This window comes from Gorilla gorilla, chromosome 2 (assembly GCF_029281585.2).
Source record: "Gorilla gorilla gorilla isolate KB3781 chromosome 2, NHGRI_mGorGor1-v2.1_pri, whole genome shotgun sequence".
NCBI classification, from domain to species: Eukaryota; Metazoa; Chordata; class Mammalia; order Primates; family Hominidae; genus Gorilla; species Gorilla gorilla.
This window is the reverse complement of record NC_086017.1, coordinates 47992129-48016369: the sequence shown is the minus strand read 5'-3', so window position 1 is coordinate 48016369 and position 24241 is coordinate 47992129. Positions and strand designations below refer to the sequence as shown.

General features: G+C 50.4%; 1 protein-coding gene across 7 annotated transcripts in view; it reads right to left on the bottom strand.

Moving 5' to 3' along the window:
* Positions 1 to 24241, bottom strand: part of DLEC1 (DLEC1 cilia and flagella associated protein) — a 75001-nt gene that overhangs the window by 1218 nt on the left and 49542 nt on the right. For 2 of the 7 annotated variants that reach the window (XM_055381286.2, XM_055381284.2), the window contains exons 16-34: positions 24148 to 24241; positions 23803 to 23933; positions 23538 to 23696; positions 21001 to 21140; positions 13684 to 13837; positions 12907 to 13017; positions 11847 to 11977; positions 11128 to 11310; positions 9671 to 9741; positions 9057 to 9208; positions 6935 to 7053; positions 6342 to 6412; positions 4735 to 4940; positions 4504 to 4620; positions 4293 to 4418; positions 4091 to 4185; positions 3782 to 3866; positions 3369 to 3587; positions 804 to 965 (exon numbers count right to left, since the gene is read on the bottom strand). In XM_055381286.2, coding sequence (XP_055237261.1) covers positions 804 to 965; positions 3369 to 3587; positions 3782 to 3866; positions 4091 to 4185; positions 4293 to 4418; positions 4504 to 4620; positions 4735 to 4940; positions 6342 to 6412; positions 6935 to 7053; positions 9057 to 9208; positions 9671 to 9741; positions 11128 to 11310; positions 11847 to 11977; positions 12907 to 13017; positions 13684 to 13837; positions 21001 to 21140; positions 23538 to 23696; positions 23803 to 23933; positions 24148 to 24241 — 2526 coding nt within the window. Of the gene's footprint in view, positions 1 to 599; positions 966 to 3368; positions 3588 to 3781; positions 3867 to 4089; positions 4189 to 4292; positions 4419 to 4503; positions 4621 to 4734; positions 4941 to 6341; positions 6413 to 6934; positions 7054 to 9056; positions 9209 to 9670; positions 9742 to 11127; positions 11320 to 11846; positions 11978 to 12906; positions 13018 to 13683; positions 13838 to 21000; positions 21141 to 23537; positions 23697 to 23802; positions 23934 to 24147 lie in introns of those variants that run through there. The other 5 variants (XM_055381285.2, XM_055381283.2, XR_008678018.2 and 2 more) reach the window with 4 other exon arrangements.

The window sequence follows — 24241 nt, the reverse complement described above, 5'->3', positions numbered from 1 at the left end:
TGTCCCTGCCTCCCTAACTAACTCATAAAGCTTCAGTCCCTGCACCCTGGCTGGTTGGGCTCTGCCCTCCTTCACCGCTCCTCCTGTGGTGGCCCCCAAGGCCCAGCCCTCAGCTCCTCTCAGCCGTGGACCATTTGTCTGTATCCCTTGGCCGCAGGCCCCACCTGTGCCCTCCTCTATCTCCTGGCAGCCCCTGCATCACACTCAGGCACTGGCATGCACCATCCCACAGCCTCAGCCCCAGCAGCTGCCCAGGTGCCAGGCTAGAGCACCTCGGCTCCACTGCTCAGCCTCCTGCCCCCGGCCTCTCTGGAGTCCTCCCCAGGCCACTCCTTCACACTCCTTACTAGCAACCCCTGCTTAGCCTCCACACTACGGCCTGGTGACCTTCTGGTCCATGGTGCTCGCCCTGGTGCTTGAAGCCTGGCAAGCCCCAGGGCTGTCCTTCACAGCTGCATCAGGTGCTCTGTCCCACCCGTCAGGCCTTTCTTTTGGCCTGGCTGTCAACGTGTTTCCCTTCCTTGATTAAATGGTGTTCAGGCTTCATGTACTTCCTCCCGCAGGGAGCCTTCCCTGATTTCCCACACTCGGCCCCTCACCTGGTTTTGAGCTCATGAGGCAGGTGAGGTTGGATGGCCCTCATCTCTCTGCACACAGGGCCTCTTCTAGGGGAGACTGAGCCCCAGGACAGGGGCAGGGGCTCCTTATTTCTGAGGGCCCTGCTAGGTCTTTCCTCCTCTGGCCCCAGCAGAACACAGCCCAGCCCACTTCCTCCTCCACATGTAGGTGGGCCTGGGGCGTGCCTGAGTGGTCTGGTTGGTGTACTCCAGGAGCAGGTTCTGAGTAAACACCATCTCTCTCTCTCCACTCGCACTCTGCTGAATGTCCACCCCAGGCAGTGTCTGGTCGGCCGGGAGCTTCTGATAGGAGAGCAGCTCCAGGGAGAGTGAGAAGGACACGTTCACCTGAGCAGATGTGGACATGGTGTCAACTCCGGCTGCAGAGGGCAGGTGGCCACTTCCCCACCTGAAGCTCCATCCTCCTTTCCTCCCAGGCCCAGCCTTGCCCAGCAGCTCCCCAACCTGGTGCTTTCATTCCACAAGCGCTGCCCAGCACCTACTCTGCCCAGCACCCTGCTAGTGTCTGGGACAAGTCATGTCTGCCCTCAGAGGTCAGAGGCTAGAAGGGAAGGGACATGAGCAAGTTGCCCTTTACCGCTTCAAATGCCCAAGGCTGTGGTTGGGCTGAGAGACAGAGGAAGGACTTGGTCTGTGTGCTGAGGACAGTGAGGAGCCTCTGACAGGTCACTGACCTGGTGGGGAGGTGGGCTGCAGACCACACATGAGTGTGATGATGCCAGACCAGGGGCTGAGGCTGTAACTGAGGCTGGACAGGATGAAGCTTGGACTCCTGGCTCCCAGCACAGGTCCTTGGTACAAGCTTCTCAGAATCAACTGTGAGGCACTTGTTAAAAATACAAATTCTTGCGCCTCACCCAGACCTTCACATCTCTGGAGGTGGGGTCTGGGAGTTGCTGCCTTAACAAGCTTTGTCAAGGGTACTAATTTGCTGGGAGCAGTGGCTTACATCTGTAATCCCAGCATTTTGGGAGGCTGAGTTGGGAGGATCGCTTGAGCCCAGGAGTTCAAGACCAGCCTGGGCAATATATTGAGACCTTATCTCTGCAAATAATAGCTGGGCATGGTGGCATGCACCTGTGGTCCCAGCTACTTGGGAGGCCGAGGTGGGAGAATTGCTTGAACCCCCCAGGCAGTCGAGGCTTCAGTGAACCATGATCACGCCACTGCACTCCAGCCTAGGTGACACAGCAAGACCCAATCTAAAAAAAAAAGGCCACTGATCTATTGCCAGGCTTAGAAACTGCTGTCCTAAACCAAGATATGGGTGTAGGGATGAAGAAAATAGTGTTGGGAGAACTTTAGGAGGGGGCATCCGCAGGGCTTGGTGGCTTGGTCAGAGATGGGTCTAGGACAAGGGGTGCCAGACCTCTGGGCATGAGCAAGGGGGCTGGGGGTGGTATTGCTGAGACAAAATGCCACCACAAAAAGGAGGCACAGATGTGGGGCAGGACAAGGTGGGGAGGGGATGGGGAGTTCACTTTGGACAGATTGAGTTTGGCTCTAGAGCCTGGGAGATAATTCTGGCCAGGAGCGAGAAACCTGAGCATTGTTAGCGCATGGAGGGTGAGCTGCAGCACCATTAATTATGTGATGTCCTTTTTCTGGAACCTTTGGGCTTCCCCAGAGCTGCCAAGGACTTTTAAATGCCTGGTGGCTAACCGCCGTGTCTCCTTGGAAGCTCTGGTGGAATGGAACCTCTGGCTGTGCTCTGGGCCTTCCCATCCATTTAGCTCGTTGAAGGGAGCAAACGCAAAGTGGGTCAAGGGTGCCATTCTGTCTTCTGCAGATCCGTGTGTGTCCCTGACCTCCATGATGAGGTCCTCGGGGAGTACCATCACCTAGCACAGCATCTAGTACACAGCAGGCCCTCGCTACACAGTGGAGTATACATTGGATAGAAATAATATGGCTCTTCACTGAGGCTCTGGAAATGGATGAGACAAGCCAGAAATGTGCAGAGTGAGGCTAGGACCTGGCAGAGCTCAAGGGAGCACAGCATAAACGGAAGCCCTCCAAGGAGAAGAAGAAAGAGGGCCTCTGAAGCAGGAGGGGAAGTAGGAGACAAGGCAGGGCTGTCTACCCTCAGCCTGCCTCTGCACACCCTGGAAGCCCACTGTGCAGATATGGGTGTGCGCACACTCAGCCTCATTCCAGTTGCCTCAGAGACCAGAGGAAGTTGATGGTTTCCACTGAGGTCCTGACATTCCCAAGACCTTCCCCTACCTAACCAACTCTGAAAATCCAGGATCCAATTGTCACTGAGAATAAGTCAGAAGAGGAAAATTTACGTTAGAACCTGGAGTGTCTTACAATTACTGCAACCCCATGGGCTCACCTGAGCTGGGACACAAACCCTGAGCTTGCACAGGAGGACGGAGTCTGTGTGGGAAGGGGAGGTGCTCACAGGAATGCATCAGCCTCCGCCAGCATCTCAGCAGCGGGGACTAAGAGGGAAAGGGAAGTCTGGGGACATTCATGGAACACGTGCACGCATGTGTGTGAACACAACGTCTGGTGTGGCCATGCCCATGTCAGCCACTTGTGCAGAGGTGCTGAATGTGTTGTCTCTGGTGGGAGTGCACCCCTGAGTGTTCATGCAGGGTATGGCAGGGTCAGGCATGCAGTTTGCATCTGGGTACAAGCACATGAGGGTGGCGTGCAGGGGTGCTGTCTGTACACATGCGAGGGTGTGCCATCGAGGCAAGGGCTGCAGACTCCCCCACTGACCAGCATGTTCTCCTGTGCTCGGAGCACCAGCTGCTTGTCCGCTGAGGCTGTCTCCTCCTCACACTCCTGCTTCTGGCGACGGCCAGGAGCTCTGTGGTCCCGGCTCGCCCCATCTTGAGAAACGGAGAAGGGCCTGGAGACCATAAGCCGGAAGTAGTGTGGGATCTCTGTAGTGTTGGTCAGCTTCAGGTGGTGGGTGGTCACCAGCTCACTCAGCACCTGGGCAGCCACAGAGGTAGGAGGCAGGGAATGCATCTTGTCTCTCTCTTCAACCCCATGGCTCTAGGGTAGGGCTGGGAGGGCTGGGGGAGGGGATTTGGACTCAGACTATAAGGCCTGAGTCCCAGAAGGGCACACAGAGACATCTGAGGTCCAGGTAAGCTGGCAGGGCCAGAGGGTGGCAGCACACTCACCCCAGAGCAGGGCTGCTCGGGAATGAGGTCACTGGCCTGGCACCGGAATTCCATACTGCTGCCGTAGTCCAGCTCCACACTTAGCCTGCCCAGCAATAGGCATTGTTGGGGCAAGCCAGGCGCCTGGGGCCTCCTGGCTGCCCCCACTCTGCTCATCCAGCCTCGGGCCAGCCTTTCCCTGGGCTCCTCTGCTGACTTCTCCACCCATGCCCGTCCTTTTGCTCTGAGAACCCTGCCTGGCTCCACCAGTGCCTGGTGAGGGTGCACCCCATGGGGATGAAAGGAGATGGGGCACCCCAGCTGACTCACTGTGCAGGCCTCACGTAGCTATGCAGGTCCAGTTTCAGGGGTCCCACTGCAAAGTCCTGCAGGCGATGCCTCTTCCCTGGAATCTCCCTTTCCACCTACTGAGCCCAAGTCTGATCACAGCTGATCCCTGGGCTGAGTAGGCAGCATGCTACCCAGGAGGGAGCAGTGGCTGCGGCCCCCACCCCAGGCCGGAAGAGCTCACCTTGCTGTCTAAGCTCATGAAACCCAGGGCGTAGCCAGTACACTCCACCTTGTGCAGGATCTCAGGGCTGAGCACCATAGGGGTGAAGGAGATGTAGATGGTGCTGCTGCCCCCAGCAGGGACCACCTGGCATAGACACAGCAGCCTTAGCACTGTCCCATGCCCACTGGCCGGCCAATGCAGACAGCTCCCAGCCCATACCCCAACTCACCACCTGCTTGGGGCTGATACAGTACAGGTGGCCGGAGGGCACCCCCTCATGTGCCTGCAGGATGACTGAGATGAGCTTCTGTGCCACCCTGTTGCTGGCACTGGAGCTGCCCTCAACCTGTCACCAAGGAATCACTGAGGTTCACGCAGTCACTGAGGTTCAACTAGCCTACTGGCTACACCTCAGTGGCCCTCAGTGGCCAGCCTGCCCCGCCCCTCCATCCGTGCTCACTGATGAGTCAGTTTCATGGCTGAATTCCGATGAACTGGAGGGGCTTGGGGACCAGAGGAGGCAGCCACCCTCAGGGGTATCAGGGCACACAAGCTCATTCCTGGCTTGGTCCCGCAGCGGGAAAGGTGGCCCGTAAAACACCAGCAGCTCCACCAGCTGGTCTTCCTTGTCTTCTGGAACATAGGTCTCCCAATCCAGGCGGATGTCTGGGGCAGATGTGGGGGGCAGGGTGAGGAATAAGGGAGGAGCAGACAACCCCCCTGGGCCTCCTCCTCCTCATACCCCCAGACAGAAATGACCCGTTCTCCCATACCCAGGTGGAGGGGGTGCCTCTCTGCCTCTCTAATGCCACTTCCAGGCAATTCTCATTTAAAAATTTAAAAAGGCTTTACAGGCTTATGCCATTTGGCTCTATCACCTTAAGTCCTCATGGTCACAAGACCAGGTCTCCATGTCCAGATGCCTGAATGCAGGTGCTCTGCTCTCTCCCACAGCTGCTTCTCCTTCCGGCCTGTTTGTGGGCAGGCTGGGCTCTCTAACCCCCACATGCCCTTCCTTCTTCCCATCTATCCATCAGCCTATGTCAGCTTTCACGTCCTTCCCCAGGCAGACTAGTCTTTGGGGGCCGCCATGTCCACCTCTGTCTTGCCAGCATCCTCATATCTCCCTTTGCACCCACCTGGCAACACCTAACCCTGAAAGAACTGAACTGTGCCGTCCCTCTGAGTACCACTGGGGGAAGTCCCCCAGCTGAACAGATTGCCACCCCCATCAATCTGTCCCCAACCTAAGCTGGGGCTCCCCATTGCTCTCTCTCCAGCCTGCACCATGACAATGTCAAGCTGTCCCTGCCCTCCTCTGACACCTCCCATCTGCCTTCCCACACCCAGCCAGTAGCCCCACCTCATCTCCCAGAAGCCCCCAAACTGAGAAGTCCCCAAAGTCCTGTCCCAAACCTAGACATCTGCCTGCATCGAACCCATCTTCCCCTCCCCTTCTGCCTTCAGTCCTGCTCGCAGCTCTCCTCAGGGGCAGGCATGGCCAGGGCCCCCTCTTCAGTGTTACCAGCTTCCTCTCCTAATCCTTTCTCAGGCCCAGAGCACTCTTTGCCCCCACATGCTCCCTTGGCCCACATCGGCTTACCCTTCCTCTTAGACTCAGCCTACACTCTGCCTCCCCTCCACAGGGGAGCCTGGCCCCTCAACACGTTCCCCCAGCACTCCGGCCTTCCCTTCAGTTGTATGCCACACACTCCACACACTGCAGCCCACAGTCACATCTGTCCCACCTATCAGGAGGGAAGCCCCTCAGCAGAAACCCTGCTGTCCTGTCCCCGCTGTATCCCCAGCAGCTCTCAGGCAGGTCAGGTCCTGCCGGCTGGAGGAATGAGAAACGGATCCCCTCTTAATTGTCTGTTCCTCCAAACAGCAACCCTGGTGAGAGCAGGGCATCCGTGGGCCCATCCACACTTCCGTAACCACAGGTCCCCTGGACACCTGGGTCCCGTTCATGGGCCATCGGCTTCCCTCCCACCTTCCCTCCCAGCCTGGCTCACCACAAGGCACAGCCTGTGGCAAGAGCCCTGACTTCTCTCATGCATGTCTTACCACAGGGGCTGGAGTTATTCAGGCGAAGGGTTCGCGTAACTGTGTCTCCTCCGGAGACCTGGGTGCCAAACCTGGTGGGGGACAGACTGGACTCAGTACAGCCATAGCCAGCGTACACCTTGCAGGTAGGGAGGAGGGCTGGGACTGGGGGCTCAGGCAGGGGGAAATACCACAGTGGTCTGGCCTCACTCAAGAATTAATGAGACCCGGGGCTGGTGCTTTCCCCAGGTGGCACCAGGTGAGCTGGGCTCTGGGGCTGCCCTGTGCCCTGGCAACCCACCCACCTGCCCTGAGCAGACTATGCTGATTCCAGTTCAACTGTGCCAGGGGTCCCAGGGCTGGTGCTGACCTCGGACCACACTGACTACTCACCACTTCTGCCCCACAAAATCCCTCAGAGATGTCCAGGTGGTGGCCACGTCCCCTGAGGCCACCTTACCCCAGGGAAACCCTGGCCTGGAACCTTCTTGTAGGTGGCACCAATGGCCCTAGGCCAGCTGGAGAATAACAAGCCAACGTGGGCAGCCCAGCCCGGAGGCCGGAGGGTTTCAGGGGCTACCAGGGAGCAGAGGCTCAGGCTGAGCATGGAGCACCTGACGACTGGTTCCTTCTGGGCCTGGTCAGTAGTGTAGGAGGTGGTCCTCAGGGAGCTGATGGGGCAGCCCACCGCTGCCATGTGCACTGGGATGACTTCCGGCGGCAGGTCTCCCACCTGCAAACACACCCCAGCCCTTTGTCACTCCTGTCACCGGTTGCCATCACATCCCCTCTGGGCAGGGCCTCCACTTGTCCAGCCAGCCCAGGGGCCCCACAGTTTGGTCCCAGCCTCACTGTGTACCACTCTGTCTTCTCTCCCACTTCCCGCCATCTCCATTCTCCCTCCCAGCCAGGCAGCCTGCACAAAGCTCCCAGCCTGAGGACTTTTTTTTTTTTTTTTTTTTTTTTTTTTTTAGTAGACACAGGGTCTTACTATGTTGCTCAGGCTGGTCTCAAACTACTGGCCTCAAGCAATCTTCCTGCCTCAGCCTCCTAAAGTGTTGGATCTACAAGTGTGAGCCACTGCACCTGGCAAGCCTGAGGCTCTTCGGCCTCTGGTAGTCCCTTTGATCAAATTTCTGTCTTTTAAATGAAAAGAACTTTATTACTTTTCTCTGCTAATCAAAAGTAATAAATCTTATTTTTAGAAAATATAAGAGTGTGATAATCACCTCCAATCCTACCTCTGCAGCATGACTTACTGTTAGCATTTCAGTGTACAAGTGTCTACACTTCTTTCGTGAAGACCCAGATATAAATGGGGAGCATGCTGCACATGCCTTTAATAATCTTTTCTTTTAACAATATAGGATTATTATTATTATCATTATTATTATTATTATTATTATTATTATTGAGACAGAGTCTTGCTCCATCGCTCAGGCTGGAGTGCAGTGGCATGATCTCGGCTGACTGCAACCTCTAACTCCTGGGCACAAGTGATCCTCCCACCTCAGCCTCCTGAATAGCTGGGACCAGAGACATATGCCATCACGCCCAGCTAATTTTTGTATTTTTTGTAGAGAAGGGGTTTTGCCATGTTGCCCAGGCTGCTCTCAAACTCCTGAGCTCAAGACATCCACCCACCTCAGCCTCCCAAAGTGCTGGGATTACAGGCATGAACCACTGCACCCAGCGAACAATATAGGATCAATTTTTACTAATAAAGAGTTTACAGCATCATATAACAGGCTGTGCAGAATTCCCTTAGGGATGTGGCCCAATGTCTGTATCCACTCCTCTACTGACAGACATGGAGAAGGGGGCTCAAAGCACCCTTTCCCCTGTATCTTCACCAACAACTTTTAAACCTTGCTAATGTGTCAAAATCAGTATTTTGTGGCTCTTATTTTGCATTTCTTTAATTATCAGTGGTGGTGACAGATTTTAATATGTTTATTGGCCATCTGTATTTGTCTTTCTTGGAGTTGTTTATTCAAACCTTGCCCACTTGGGATACTTTTCCCCAGCTTCCTGTTACTTAAGATCCCTTTTTATATTAACATGATCAATTCTTTGTCATACAGAACACACACAATTTAAAGCAAATATCTACTACAATTAATCTGTTCAATTTACTAAATAGTTCATGAAAATCTTCTATTTAACAACTTAACGGTAGGATAACGTATGCAGGTTTCATCCCTCCAGACTAAACTAGGGGTGCCTTGCTGGTTACCTTATTCATCCCTGTATCCTCCACACTACAGTGGCCCACACAGGAACCCACACACGGTAGATACTCCATTTATGCTGAGTGCTGGAGCAATTAAATGGACCCCTGGGTGAGCCCCACCAAGGGCGGGGCAAGGACGTGGCTCTGGGAGGCTGCTACTGTCCCTCCACTCCACAATCCCTACTCCAGGTCTTGGGTCCTGGCCCAGGCAGCAGCCTACTGTCTCCTCTTCCCTCCTCGATATGGCCCCAGCCCTGCATCTCCTGGGAAAAGGTGTGAAAAGTTCTACTGCTTATGAGGACCCCTCCTGCCTGAAATGCCTCAGCCAGAACCCCAGAGGCTGCCTCAGGCACGAATGCCCATCCCAAGCTCGGTGGGCATCGCGTTTCAACCTGGTGAGGTTTGAGAGTCTGAGGGCCAGGTGTTGGAGGGGAGAGAGGCTGAAGGCAAGGGCTGGGCAGACTCTCCATCCCCCAGGCCACTGCCCTCTTGTGTGCCCTTACCGTGCAGATGAGGTTGTCCCAGTACTCGCCCCACATGTTGGCACAGCCTGTGATGTCAATGCACAGCTGCTGGTAGGGCCCCAGCATGCCCTGGGAAAAGTGAGGGAAGAAAGCAGCTCCTTTCCCATGGGATAGCATGCTCTCCATAAAATCTGGGAAAGAACCATGACTATGGGGGATTCACGGGCCTGGGGTTGGGAGTGAGGTCCAAACCCTCGGGTGTGAGCAAAGCACTGTCCCGGATAAGCCACCCTCCAGCCCCTCCTTGGTCAGGCTACATGTGCCCTCCTCCTGGGAGCCCGGAATCCAGAGGCAAGCTACTCAGGGTCCTGCGTGGTCAGCCTCTCTACTCCCTGAGAGGCTGGGTCCCCATGGGAGCCCTCCCTCATGAGCCACTCCCATCCCAAATGGAGTCCAGGCCCTGTGCATGAGCCTGTGCCCTAGAAGGGAAGTGGCCTCAACAGGAAGAGGCATTGTCAGGTGGAGCGCCTTGGCCATCTGAGAGCAGTCTCTGGTCCTGGTCCCGCTCCCTGGCAGCTGCCAGCCCACATCCACAGAAGGCTGTGGCTCTGGCCATGGCCTGGGCCCCGAAGCCCCACCCTGGTGGCGCTTACCCAGCTGCTCTCGCTTGGCCAGGTGCTCTTGCATCCGCACTGTCTTTAGCAGGGCAGGAGGCATGTCGGGACTTTACAAGTGGAGACACAGAAATAGTATCAAGTCAGACAAGCCTGTCCCAAGACCTGAGCCAGGTTCTAGAGCAACCAGCATTCTACCAGGTGCCCAGCAGAGGAAGGTGGCCCTGCCTGCTCTTCCCAGGGGAGAGCTAGTCAGTTCTTTCCTTTACCTCCTTCTCTGGTCTTTGTTCCCACTGTACCCCTACCATTCAAACATCCCCAGCTGCTGGCCACCCACCCGCTGCAGGGATTACCTCCCCAGAAACCCAGGCGGGCTCTGAAGCAGGACTCCCTGCCCACAGGCTCTGTGCCATGGTTACTCCTGGACACAAACTCAGCCCAGACTCCCCATCTCTAGCCCAGAATTCTGCAACAGGCCCATTTCCAGTTTTTCCTGCTGACATCTGTCCAGCATTGGGTACACACTAGCTTTCCACAATAGAAAGTTAATGCCTTATAAACTGTTCGTGGGTCCCCTTCCACCCATAGCCGTGGTTTCTAAGTTGGGCCCTCTTGCTTCACTAGATTAGGTGGTGAGGTGTCCACACAGTGGAGATTCCAGAAAAAAAAAGTCCTAAATTATAATGTTTCATTTCAAGTTAGAGACTTGCAAAATTCCTGAATATTTAACAATCAGTTCCCCTGAACCAGTGCTAGCTGGTTCTGGCACACCTGTGTGTATGTGTGTATGTGGGTGTGTGTGTATATGAGCATGTATGTATGTGCATATGTATGTATGTTTATGTATATATGTGTGTGCATGTGCGTATATGTGTATACATATGTGTATGTGTGTATATTTGTCTATGCATGTGTATGTATATGTGTATATGCATGTGTGTATGCATGTGTATATGTGTGTATGCATGTGTGTGTATATGTACGCGTGTGTGTGTGTGTGTGTCTGTGTAAGCAGCACTCTAGATCTTGCCTCTGTCCTTACACATAGTAGCTTTGCTGATCACTGTCTGATCTATGGGGCACCCCATCTCACTCTCCACATGTCAGCCCAGGCACGCTATCAGTGGTCCCTGAAGACTCCCTGCTCCTGAACTATTATTCCTCCCACCCTTTGGCCTGCACAGTTCCTTCTGTCTACAGTAACCTCTCCCTCACCACAGGCCCATCTGCCTGGTCCATCAGAAGCCTCCACTCCAGCAGGCCAGGCTGAGGAGAAGGGGCCGCAATCCCAGCCTCTCCCACACGCCCACTCAGGGCCCGGGAGGTGGACAGCAGGAGCCATTTCCTCTCTGCCTGTCCCCATGTCTACCTGTAAAAACACACACTCCCATCTCTCACACCGACCAGCCACTGGCCACCTAAGCCACACAGAGGCTCAACAGGGTACACCCCATCCAGCTTCATCTGCCCTGGGAAGTGAAAGAAGCAAGACTTACAGGCTGGTCTTTTTGCTCAGGCTGTTTTGGGGGCTCCCGAAGTACTCAAACTTGAGGGAGAAAGGGGTCCGTATTGGGGAGCGATTGGTGAGAATGAGCTGGCGAGTCACACGGGTCCTCAGTGGCACCGCTGAGCCAAAGTCCAGGCGGAGCTCCTTTGGGTGGCCTGGCCACTGCTCTGTGCTGAAAACACTGTCCTGTGCCCATCGGTACTATGTAACACACCACCCTTGGCCCTGCCCAGAGAGCCATCTTGGGTGGGCATGCAGAAGCTGCCCAGACACCAGGCTTCATCCTCAGACTCCTGTTTCATTGAGCTGCCAACCACAGCCCCACCTTTCCTGCCCACCCATGATGCTGAGAGAGGCCTCAAACTCTGCACAAACCGTCCCTGGCCAGCGGCATGCTGGCATGGCTCCCAGTTGCTGGGCCTCATGTGGGCAAGCCCAGGGTTCCTACAGCCCTGTCCCCTGCCATCTCCTGCCTGCCGGGGCACCATGCCTCCAAGTATGTGTGGGGAGACCACACAGAGGGCAGGGATGGGGTAAAGGAAGCTGTCCCCACAGGAGTAGTGAGTGGCCGCAATAACACTGTGGCATTTTCCTGGCTGCAGGAATCAGATGGGCGCAGACTGATACCACAGTGCCGTGCTGGTCCTGGGCACGGCTGCCTCATTCCTCAGTCCACTGCCACCCCCAGACCACCAACCCTGGGCTCACCTGCAATCAGAGCTCTCCTTAGAGATGGTGATGGCCACTTGCAGTCCCTGGGGCTTCCCAGAAATGCCTAGAACCAGTGGCTTCTTCATGCCTGACACGTGACAAGGGAGGGCCAGATGGGTCAGCTCTTCCTATAAGAAAGCCCATCCAGGGGTCAGACCAGGCCTGGGGCCTCTGAAGATGAGCCCAGATGGTCTTCCGCAGCACAGGGGATTGCTGTGGAGGGTTCAACACAAAGGCCTTGACCTCTGGCCAGGCTCATCTCCAGTCCCTCCAGTGAGCCCAGCCAGTCGACCCGCCCTCGGCCCCAGGAAGCCTGGCCCTTTCCTCAGGGCCTATGGCTGTCTGAGTCTGCCCCAAATATCTGGGCATGCCCACGTGAAGGGAGACCCCTCAGAGAGGGCCTCTGGAGAAGCTGCGCACTTCCTCTGATGAAGCTGCTACCCTAGAAATCAAACCCTCCCTGAGCAAGATCTGTTCCACACCTGGGCCTGCCTGTCTGTCGTCCCAGAGCTCAGGCCAGCCATCCCCATATTTGCCAGGGGGAACTGAGACCTGAGTCTGCAAGTCTCTGCAAGGAGGAAGTTTCTTTTCCCACAAGAACCACAAAGGGACAGCTAGGAACGGCCCTATGACTGAGCATATTCCACCCTGGTGGCCTCTAGCGGGAAACCTAGGTACCAGTTAGCCTCCCCAAGTAGTACCTGGCACAGTGCCTGCTGTGAGCAACAGCTCTGCTCTGGATCTCTGGGCAAATCAGAAAGCTGGGCCTACCTGCGGCCATAAAGAATGGCCTGGGGAGGGCAAAAGCTCATGCCAAAGGCCAGGCATGGCCAGTGGGTCTCAGGGCACATCCAGGCCTACTCCAGGCTCTCTGACCATGTGTCCCTAGGGAGCAGACCCAGCAGGAATGGGAACCCCAGACCCAAATGCAAGAAATCTCTTCCCCACCCACAAGAACCAGCAATGTGGCCTAAGCTAGGGCCTCCCTGGTGGCACAGGTACATATGGTTGGCAGGGTGCCTTCCCGGTCACTCAGGCCCTACATTGCCTTACTCACCTGGGTATGAGCAGTCAACTCCAACTTGAGCTGGCACTCCTCGCTCGGGCCCAGCAGGCCATGTTTGGGGGAGACTGTCACCATGCAGAAATCTGCTTGGTGCCCAAGGAGCTGGCAGACACATGAGTGAGCCTGTTGTCACTTACTGGGCTCCCAGAATGGACCAGTATCCAGAGAGTGCTCAGCACTGCTGCATGCAATGCTGGAGACTGGCAGACTGGGGCCCACAGCAAAACCGACAGGGCTGGGTGCTCACTTCTGGGGATAAACCACGGGTCCCTTCTCCTCTCCTCCCCAACCCTGGATGGACTTTACCACTTGTTGGGAGGTTATCTGGACTAAAGAAACTGCCCTTGAAGGCCCCGAGGGATGGGGAGCAGAGGGCAGATGCTTCTGGTGCACATGGATGTGGCCTTATGTCCCACGACACTCAGAGCTCCCCAGTCAGCCACGGGCAGGAGCAGCACCACAGCTGGGCTCCAACAGCTACCTGGGCCAGTCATGGGCTATGTTGGCTGGGAGGCTCTAGCTATGTTCACCAGAAACTCCTTCTTGGTCAGGGAACTGGAATTCCCTAGAGGCAGGGCAAAAAAAGCTGGACCAGATATGTTGCTCCTTTGAGGAGCTTTTATGCACACTATGAGCAAGGGACAGGATGTGGGAGGGAGGCTGAGTATCTCTGTTCTGCGAGGATATTTGGGGGACAATGCCCCCCTCTACGTGGGCCTCTGTGGCTGAGGGCTGCAGACTGCTGCCTGATGCTGTGGGCTCACTCACCTTGCCCCAGTGGAACTGGGTAGGCAGGAGCGTGCCATTGATAAGTGTGATGGTTGTCTTCGCGGGCACACCCAGGTAGAGATTTCTAACCTCCACCTGGCTGCTCTGTAGGTACACATGGGGCTTCTGTACCTCAGCATACACAGGAAGGTAGCTGGAACACAAGGAAACAAAAGGCATACTGATCAGAAAAGAAGAAGTAAAGCTGTCCCTATTTCTAGATGACATGCAGTCTATGTAGAAAATCCCAAGGTATCTATATTTTTAGAAACTCTAGAATTAATGAGTGGGTTTGGCAAAGTTTCAGGATATAAGATCAATATACAAAAATGAATCACATTTTTATATACTAACAACAAACATGTGGAAACTGAAATTTAAAATATAGTACCATTTATAATTGCTCAAAAAGTAGAAATCTCGGGTGTAAGAGAAATTGTTGCAAGAACACTCTGGGCTTATTTCAAAGTGGCTTATTTCATTTTTCCTCTGGGCATATTTCAGAATGGTTACTTCCCCTCCCCATCCCACCCTGGCTAAACAAGAGAGAATTTTTTTTTCCAGTTTTCACCATGAGAACCTACTGAGCCCCCAGGATTTTTAAACTCTTAAGCTAGCCTATACTTAGCCACCAGGAATTTGTTGAAACTACCATTTAAGTGTTCTTCTGCTTCAGGTAAACTGATCTGTATTCTCAGTATTTGCCTATATCTCCAGCTTTTGGGGTGGCCACTTGTCCTGCAACCTCAACTCTCTGATAGATCTAAGAAAAATCATTGTTTCAGTTTGTTCAGTCTTTCCTTGTTGTGAGAGCAGGAGCTTGATGGGCAAGCTCTTTACATGTCTGAACGGCTGAAGGTATTTTGTAGGTATGATTAATGTTCATAATCAGTTAAGTTTAAGTAAAGGAGATTATCCTAGATAATCTAGATGGGCCTAATTCAATTAGTTGAAAGGTCTTTTTTTTTTTTTTTTTGAGATAGAGTCTCACTCTGTCACCCAGGCTGGGGTGCAGTGGTGCGATCTTGGCTCACTGCAACCTCTGCCTCCCGGGTTCAAGAAATTCTACTGCCTCAGCCTCCCCAGTAGCTGGGACTACAGGCATGTGCCACCATGCCAGGCAAGTTTTTGTATTTTTGGTAGAGATGAGGTTTCAGTGTGTTGGCCAGGTTGGTCTCAAACTCCTGACCTCAGGTGATCCTCCCACCTTGGCCTCCCAAAGTGCTGGGATTACAAAGGTGAGCTACCGTGCCTGGCCACTAAAAGGTCTTAAAAGCAGAAATGGGGTTACCCAGACAAAGAAATTCCATGTGTTTATAACAGCTTCATCTTATCCCCAAAAATGCCAGCATGCCCTTCCTGCAAACCTGCCCTACAGATTTTAGGCTTGCCTAGTTAGTCCCTATAGTTGTGTAAGCTGATTCTTTGTAATAAATGTCTTAATAGGTTATTAAGAAATAAATATTAAGCCTTGACTGATATAACCATATCAAGGTAAATTCATATGTAAATACAAAAGACAGAATAAATGTATTTTTGCTTACTTTTCTATCTGATTTAAAGGGCAACTATATAAACCAATAACTGTAAAACTGTCTTGATAAACCTATAATGTATAAATATGTATGTAATTTGTATGACAATAATAGTACAAAGGAAGGGGAGAGAATAGAGCTGAGCTATATTACAGTAACATTTCAGACTACTGAAATTAAGTTGGTGTTAATCTAAACCAGACTGTTTTGAAATTAAGATATACTATAAAGCCCTGGACAACCAGTAAGAAAATAACTTTTTAAAAAGTAAAAGAAACATGGAAATTAAAACGGCATACTAGAAACTACCTATCTAACAAAGAAGAAGGCAATAATGGAAGAATGCAGGAAACACAAGGAATGCAGGAAACACAAAATACATACAGAAAACAAATAGCAAAATGAGAGATGTAAGTTCTACTTTATCAGTATTTACATTAAATATAAAGGGATTAAACAATCCAATCAAAAGGCAGCGATTAGCAAAATGGATTTTAAAAAAATGATCCAAGTATATGCTGTTTACAAGAGACACTTTAGATTCAAAGACACGAATAGTTTCAAAGAAAAAGGATGGAAAAATATATATCATGCAAACAGTACCCAAAAGAGAGCTCCAGGAGATATATGAATGTTAGATAAAATAGGCTTTAAGACAAAAATGGTTATTAGAGACAAGGAAGGATATTTTATAATTATAAAAAGATCAATTAGAAAGATATAACAATTATAAACATGTATGTATCTAACAACAGCACCACAAAATACATGAAGCAAAAACTGACAGAATTGAAGGAGAGATCAGCAATTCAACAATAATGGTTGGAGACTTCAACAGCCCATTTTTAATAATGGAAAAACAACCAGAAGATAAACATTGAAATAGAAGATTTAAACAGCACTATAAACCAAACAGAACTAACAGGCAACACTCTACACAATAACAGCAGAATACATTATTTTTCTCGAGTGCACAAGGAATATTCTCCAGAATATCCCACAAAACAAGTCTCAATAAGTTTTAAAGGACTATAATTATATAAAGTAGGTTCTCCAACAACAATAGAATCAAATTAGAAATCAACAACAGAAAGAAATTTGTGTAACAAAATATGTGCAAATTAAATAACACATTCATAAACAAGTCAAATAAGAAACCACAAGAAAAATTAGAAAATACTTTTATATCAATGAAAATGAAAACATGATATATGAAAAGTTATAGGATGCAACTAAGGCAGTGGTTAGAGGAAAATTTATATTTGTAAATACAATTTTCTTTAAACAAACAAACAAAAAAGAAAGATTGCAAATCAAAAACCTCAGCTTTTACCTTAATAAACTAGAAAGAGAAGAGCAAACTAAACCCAAAGCAAGTAGAAGGACATAAATAATAAAGACTAGAAAGCAGAGATAAATGAAATAGAAAATAGAAAAACATTACAGAAAATCAACAAAAGCAAAAGCTGGTTCTTTGAAAATATCAACAACATTGATAAACCTTTAGCTAGACTAGACTGACCATGAAAAATTTGCTCAAGACTCAAATTAGAGAAATCAGGAATGAAAGTGGGGACATCACTACTGATCATACAGAAATAAAAATAATTATCAGAGAATACCACTAACAACTATGTACCAACAAATTACATAACAGATAAAATGGACAAATTCCTAAATTCCTACAGTGATGCAAACTACCAAAACTGAGTAAAAAAAAAAAAAAAAAATCTTTTTTTTTGGGGGGTGGGGTGGGGCATACAGAGTCTTGCTCTGTTGCCCAGGCTGGAGTGCACTGGCACAATCTCGGCTCACTGCAGCCTCTGCCTCCCAGGTTCAAGCTATTCTCATGCCTCAGCCTCCCGAGTAGCTGGGATTACAGGTGTGCACCACCACACCCGGCTAATTTTTGTATTTTTAGTAGAAATGGGGTTTTACCATGTTGGCTAGCCTGGTCTCGAACTCCTGACCTTAGGTGATCCGCCCACCTCGGCCTCCCAAAGTGCTGGGATTACAGGCATCAGCCACTGTGCCTGGCCAAGAAAAAAGTCTAAATTGACCTATATAAGAAATTCAGTTACAAACATACCTCATCTTATTATGCTCTGCTTTATTGCACTTCACAGATACTGTGATTTTTACAAATCGAAGGTTTGTGACAACACTGCATTGAGCAAGCCTATCAATGTCATTTTTCCAATTGCACGTCCTCATTTCATGTCTCTGTGTCATGTCTTGCAAACTTTTTTGTTATAGCTGTTATGGTAACCTGTGATTAGTGATCTTTGATGTTACTACTGTAATTGTTTTGGGGTGCCATAAACAGCAATCATATAAGATAATGGGCTCAACTGGTAAATGCTGTGTGCGTTTTGACTGCTCTACTTACTGGTCATTCCCATCTCTCTCCCTCTCCTCAGGCCTCCCTATTCCTTGAGACACAACAATATTGAAATTAGACCAACTGATAACCCTACAGTAGACTCTAAGTCTTCAAGTGAAAAGAAGAGTCGTACGTATCTCACTTTAAATCAAAATGATTAAGCTAAAAATGATTAAGCTTAGTGAGGAAGGCACATTCAAAGCTGACACAGGCAGAAAGCTAGCTTTGTGCCAAACAGACAAATTGTGAATGCAAAGAAATATAATATCTAGCAAATGCCCTATTTGTGAAAATTTTGAAGTAAAAGATAATAAAGCAAATAAAATGTTATGCAAACAAGGAAAAGAAAATAGGAGAAAGAAATAATGTGATCAGGTTAACTGATAAAACAGAGGAGAACAAAACTGCTGCTTGAAATCCCTGCACACGTTACGTGCAATGCAATACTTAATGATGGAATGAGGGCATCAAAGGGCGGGGGAGCTGAGCAAAGCACTGCTGAAGATCCATTGGCTTAGCCAGGTCAGGGCTCCAGCCCCAGAGCTCAGAGCAACACATGGAAGAGTGGGCTGCCCCAGGCACAGAAGTCAAATATCACATGATCTCACTCAAGTGGGTGCTAAAAATGTGTACATACGGACACAGAGATTGGAATGATAGACAACGGAGACTTGGAAGGGTGAGGGCATAGGAGGGAAATGGGTGATGAGAAATTAGTTCATGAGTACAATGTATGCTATTTGGGTGATGGATACCCTAAAGCCCTGACTTGACCACTATATAATCTACGCACTTAACACAATTGCACATGTACCCCATAAATTTGTACAAATAATAAAAATTAAAATTGAAATTTAAGAAAAAGACTGGGCTGCCACAGTATTTGCCCCCACTGAAGACTGTGGGTATCACGCTGGAGAGAGGCCAGGGCAGAGCCTGCAGTAACACTGGACCTCTCAACTGTCATGAGGAAGAAACAACCAGAAAGATGCTATTCCTTCATTCTTATTTACGAATGAAGGCACGGATTGATTTGTGTAGCTGCCCAGTGTGGGTTTTCTCCACTGTTTGTTTAGGGCTGTTTTCCCCAAAGGTCCCTTTCTCTGATGGATTCACGCTAGCTGTGTGCTCTGAGGGTGGTGACTCACATGTACTTCACCCCTTAGAATAGGGGTGCTCTCCACATCTACCCCCTTTTACTCAGAAGAAACTTACACCACCAGCTCCTTATGCAAATCAACTTCCTCCTCCATTCAAAAACAGGACTGGACAGGCAAAGATTACTAGAAGCAGAAGAAAACTCAAAAAGTAAAGAACTCCAACATCTGGGAAAACAGAAATTCGTTTTCTTGGGGGAATCTGAGAGGCTGTTGCATTGATAAGACTATAACAGATTACTATAGAAAAGGAAAGATGCAAGAACAACAAAGCTTGAAATTTCAAAACATGATTGCCTCTTCTGGAGACAGATCCTCCCTGTCACCCAGCAGGGGAAGGGGCAGGTACACGACCCACACAAGAGCAAGAGCAATCAGGGCCTATCTCTGCAAAGAGCCAGATTCGCTCTCAGAGGTTGTTAAGGTGGGAGTGTGTGAGCCTGGAGCTCTAAGTGGCCTCTCCCCAAGGCAGAGTGCGAAGGGCCCTTGTCAATAGGGGAGAGAAAGGCCCACAAAAAAAGAGCAGCAGATGGGTTGGGGCTGGGATGGAGGTAGAGAAGGGAGAAAGAGGGTAGAGAAAGAGAGAAAGCAGAAGACCAGACAAAGGGAAAAGTGTTGGGCCCTTGGATTCAGCAAGGTGGGAATGCCCAGTTACATGAGCCAATGCTTCCTCTTTTTTGCCTAAGTTGGTAATGTCTGTGTTTCCATCACCTGCTACTGTAAACATTCTGATAATACAAGGTCCTTTCAGGAGAAAGAACAGAGACAGAAAAGGAAAGGAAATAAGCAAAGACTTAATAGAAAGCCCTTCCCCAGAGCTGCAGGCAGACTTAGCCTTCACATCTAATGCCCGCAAATTGCCCTGAAGGACCAATGCAAAGACTCATACCTAGACCTGTAGTTGTTATCACAGGAGGGGACATTTGAACAACTGTCAGATGGTCAAGTATACAAAGTCCAACAACATTTGTCATGGTGAGAGTGTGGGGTAATGGCTAGTCTCACACACTGTAGGCAGACGTATAAAATGACACAGTCTTTTTGGAGGATAATTCAAGAGCATCCATAGAGATTTAAATGAGCATTTAAATGTTTTTACAATGAAACACCAAATATATGCAAAAATGAGTATAAAACATATATACAGTTTAAACATATATATAGTTTAACGACTAATAAAACAACATCTATGTACTACCTCCACACAACTTTAGAAACAAAATATTATCACCAGCCAGCTTAAGAAAATGAATATATATATATTCATTCACTGCAACCTCTGCCTCCAGGATTCAAGTGATTCTTCTGCCTCAGCCTCCTAAGTAGCTGGACTACAGGCGAGCACCACCACACCCAGCTAATTTTTGTATTTTTAGTAAAGACGGGGTTTCACCATACTGGCCAGGCTGATCTCGAACTCCTGACCTCGTGATTTGCCTGCCTCGGCCTCCCAAAGTGCTGGGATTACAGGCGTGAGCCACCATGCCCAGCAGGAAAATGAATATTTTATTTGAAAATAATTTGGGAAGGAGTGGGGAGAAGGAGATAGGGGATATGGATGAAACAGTACTTGCAGTGAGTTGACAATTATTGAAGGGAGGAAAGAGTATGTGGGGGTTTATTATACTATTCTTTCTGTTTTTATATATGTGAGAAGTTTTCCACTAGAAAGAAAGAGAAGGAGGGAAGTGGGGGAGTGGAGGGAGAATGAAGAAGAAAAAAAGGAATACTACTAATACCTTTGAAACCTCTAGCATGTTCCTCCCAGAATACAATGGTATGTGCTCATTTAAATATGTCACACTTTTTAAATGTCCATTCTCCTGTTGACAGACAGTGGTTTTTTCTAGTTTTTCCTGTAGGAACAGTCCAGTCTGAGCATTCCAACATGAGCACACATCTCCCACTGTGCATGTATAAGGATTTCCCTGGGAGTATACTCAGAAGGGCAAACACTAGCTGATGCTAACGTAGTTTCGAAAGTAGTTATACTAATTTACATCTCTTTAATACACACACCCTAGAAAGATATATACATAATATTATCAGTGGATCATCCCTAGGGAATGGATTATGGGTCATTTTGAGTTTCTTTTCTGTAATTTACAAATTTTATAGAATACTAATTTTCTGGATTCAATAGTTTTAAATCCAGAACATCTCTAGATAAATATATAATATAGATAAATACATCACGAATATGCATAGTTTGTTGTAGTGGCTCTTCCCACGGCACCCTTACCTCCAGGCCCCATTTTCCACCTCCAGCTCCAGGACGGTCTCCAGATGCTGGCAGTGCAGGGCCTCCAAGGTGATGTCCACCCTGCACTCCCCCAGAGAGTGAAGCTGGCCACTCGAAGGCTCAATGTCGAAGGGAGACACCTGCCCCGGAGAACACTCAGGAGGATGAGCACTGAGGACACTTGGAATTGCAGAGGAACTGGGGGCTGGCCATGCCTAACCAAAGTCACTCCTAAGCTGCCCCAGCTCTTCCAAGAGCCATCTGGGATCCAGAAACAGGCAAGCAGGTGGGGGACCACAGCCACAAGAGTCTCAGGATTAAGAGCATAGAAACTGAGTCTCCAAGTAAAGGAATACATAAGTCAGAGGGCCCCATGCCCTGGCCCAGATCTGAGAGATAGAAGGTGGAGGGAGGTGCTCCAGGGAAAATGGGGAGAGCTGGGGAGCCAGAGGAGAGCTGGTGAGCCAAACTAGGGGGGTAGCCCTCTGAGCAGCTTCAACTGAGGAAAGCCACCAGGTCACTAGATTAGGGGAGGGGAGAGTCTGTTGTGGCCAGATTTCTCCTTTGCACCCACGTGGTCTTTCCCCCACCCCCTCCTTCTGTCCCCTACTGCAGGCTCAGCCTCATTTACCCACCCCCACCCCCACCCCGCCCCCCGATCTGCCCCTCCTCCCATGCCAGGCACACACACAAAGGGAGAGGGGAAGGGAAAGAGCAGGAAGAAAAGTGTCCCCATCTGGGGAGGGCTCTTTACATTCCATTCTTCCTGCCCTGACTGAGAGAGGACACTTGTCCCTGTAAGGAGCCACTTTGCTTTATTTTGTCTTTGTTGCTCATGTGCATCTCCCTTGGAGCTCTGGAGCTCTGGGGGTGGCTGTAGTCTAGGGTTGGGTTTCAGCAGCTCTGTGTCCCCTAATCTGAGACCATCTAACAAACCCCAAATCCCAACATTATTTTTGAGAGCTCAAAAGAATAGAGTGCAGAGAACTGTAGAGAGGGAATTATCTTACAATACTATAACATTGGCAATTATTTCCATTATAAAACATAGTTATTCTTCACAGTGGGAGAACACCACAGACTGAAAACTAGACAAGAGGGATCAGATGTGATGCCGCTACCCATCAGCCGTATGACCCTGGGGAAGCCCTGCCCCTTCCAGTCTCTCCTCTATCAAATGAGGAGGCTGGCTGAGGTCTGTAAGCTTCTAACTGTGCTCTGGAAAATCCCAGGAAATCCCTAGAAGTGCAGGGGACTGGAATGTGGGGAGAAGCAGGATGGGGCAGAGGTGCCTAACAAGGGGGTCTCTGGGTGGCTGGAGCAGTCACAGTTTATTCTGTGTACTGGGCTTTTGCATAAAGTTTCATGTGAAGAAAGGGTTCTTGGCTAAACATAACGTGGACACTAAAGATACTGATGCCACCCTGCCCCCAGCCCCATCCCAGCCCAAGCCCCAGCCTTAGTCTTTTGTGGTTTCAGGATCCATGGTGGGAGATCGATGAGCCCTGGGAGGGAAAGCATTGAACTCCAAGCCTGTGTAACAGGTACTTGGCAATGGCGTTGGCAATTTGATGCACACTGTCATAACTTCTAGGTTTCAGAGTGCCCAGCTATAGGCCATCAGGTAAAGGAGCAAGGCCTCCCTGGAATAGAAAGGAAAGTCCACTTTCCTTGGAGAAAGATAATGCACACTAGCAAAATAAGGTATATGCATGGCTTGGATTGTCTTCCCTGGGCTCCTTAATACAGAAGGAAAAGTGTGCGGTGTTCTGACTCGGAGGGCAAGTGGGCAAGCAGGATGGGGACCTCGGTGGGAAGCAGCCAGAAGGACAGTGTGGTCACCAAACAGACATGGCCAGGGTCTCACATGTGCAGTCCACCAGGGAGCTGCAGCCATGCCATGGTGAAGGGGCGGTGATGTACGACTCACTGCGGGCACTTTGCGAGTAGCTGGTGATTTGTGTGACTTTGTCTTGTTCCAGATCGCCCACTGCATTTAAATATGATTACGATAATACTTAGCTGCTTTTTTTCCTACTTTTATAGTGAAAAGTGCTATTTGAGTGGAAATAAATCTTGAATTTTCTTTTTGGAGCCTTGGGTTTGGGCTGCCAGCCTGTGACCAGATGCCATCTGGTAGCAGATCCCTGGGAGGATCCGAACCTTCCAGAGAGTGGGGAGGAGGTGGGAATGCGGCTGGAGCAGCAGCAGCCTTGGAGGCTTCCTGCCCAACCTAGCTGCCCATCTCTTCCTGCCTCAGACGGCTCTGAGGGAGAAACCCACGCCCTACTTCTAAATCCGATGGTAGCGAAAGGCACAGGAAATGCTGATGGGGGATTACATTTGGCTGTAGAGAGGAGCTGAGTTGCCTCAGCGATGGGGAGAACAGGAGGCACCGCCAGGCCGAAGTCACCAGGCAGGCTTTTCCTCCACCAGCCTCAAAGCTCTGATCTAAACACACCAGGGCAAGTTTCACCAGGGCAAGCTAAACGGGCTCATTGTGGGGGCACCAGAGGAACCAGCAGTGCCCGACTTACATCCTCAGGCCTTTCCTGGAGGCAGACTGGGCTCTCCTTCATGCGCCATGTGGCTGGGAGCTGGCTGACGTTCCGGATCTGGATGGAGTTTGTGGCTTTCTGCCCCAGGCGGAGCAGACCAAACTGAAGGGCTGAGACGTTGATGATGAGGGCAGGCCCCTGAGACACCCAGAGGGCCTGTCACTGGGCCACCTGGGGATGGTTCAGTATCCCAGCCCTGCCACCTCTCTGGGCCCACCCCACTGCCCAGCTCCACCTGCAGCACCTTAAAGACAGCCTCAATGTGTAACACCACTGGCGAGGGCGAGTCTTCGATTTCACACAGCAGGTCCTGGCTTGTGGGGCCAGGGACACCCCCAGTAAAGTTCAACTCAAAATCCCCGACCTCACTGGGCTCTGAGAAGAGAGGGAAAGAGAGAGGTGGAGAAGAGAAGCAGAGGCAGTTTCCTCCTATGACTGGGCCCAGACATCTCATCTCCCTCACATCCCAGGCCTCAGCCAGAGCAGTCACAGGACACCAAAAGCCCTGCACAAGCCCCTTTAACTCTGAAGATTTCTTCCTGAGCCAGCCCCAGGCAGGTCACAACCCCTCCTGCAGTCCCCAAGGTACCTATGACCCCTGTGCCGGGCTCCACTTCAATGATGTGGCAGTCGCTGATCTTCCCCCACAGGTATCTGATGGGTGACTTGCTGTTGTTCCACAT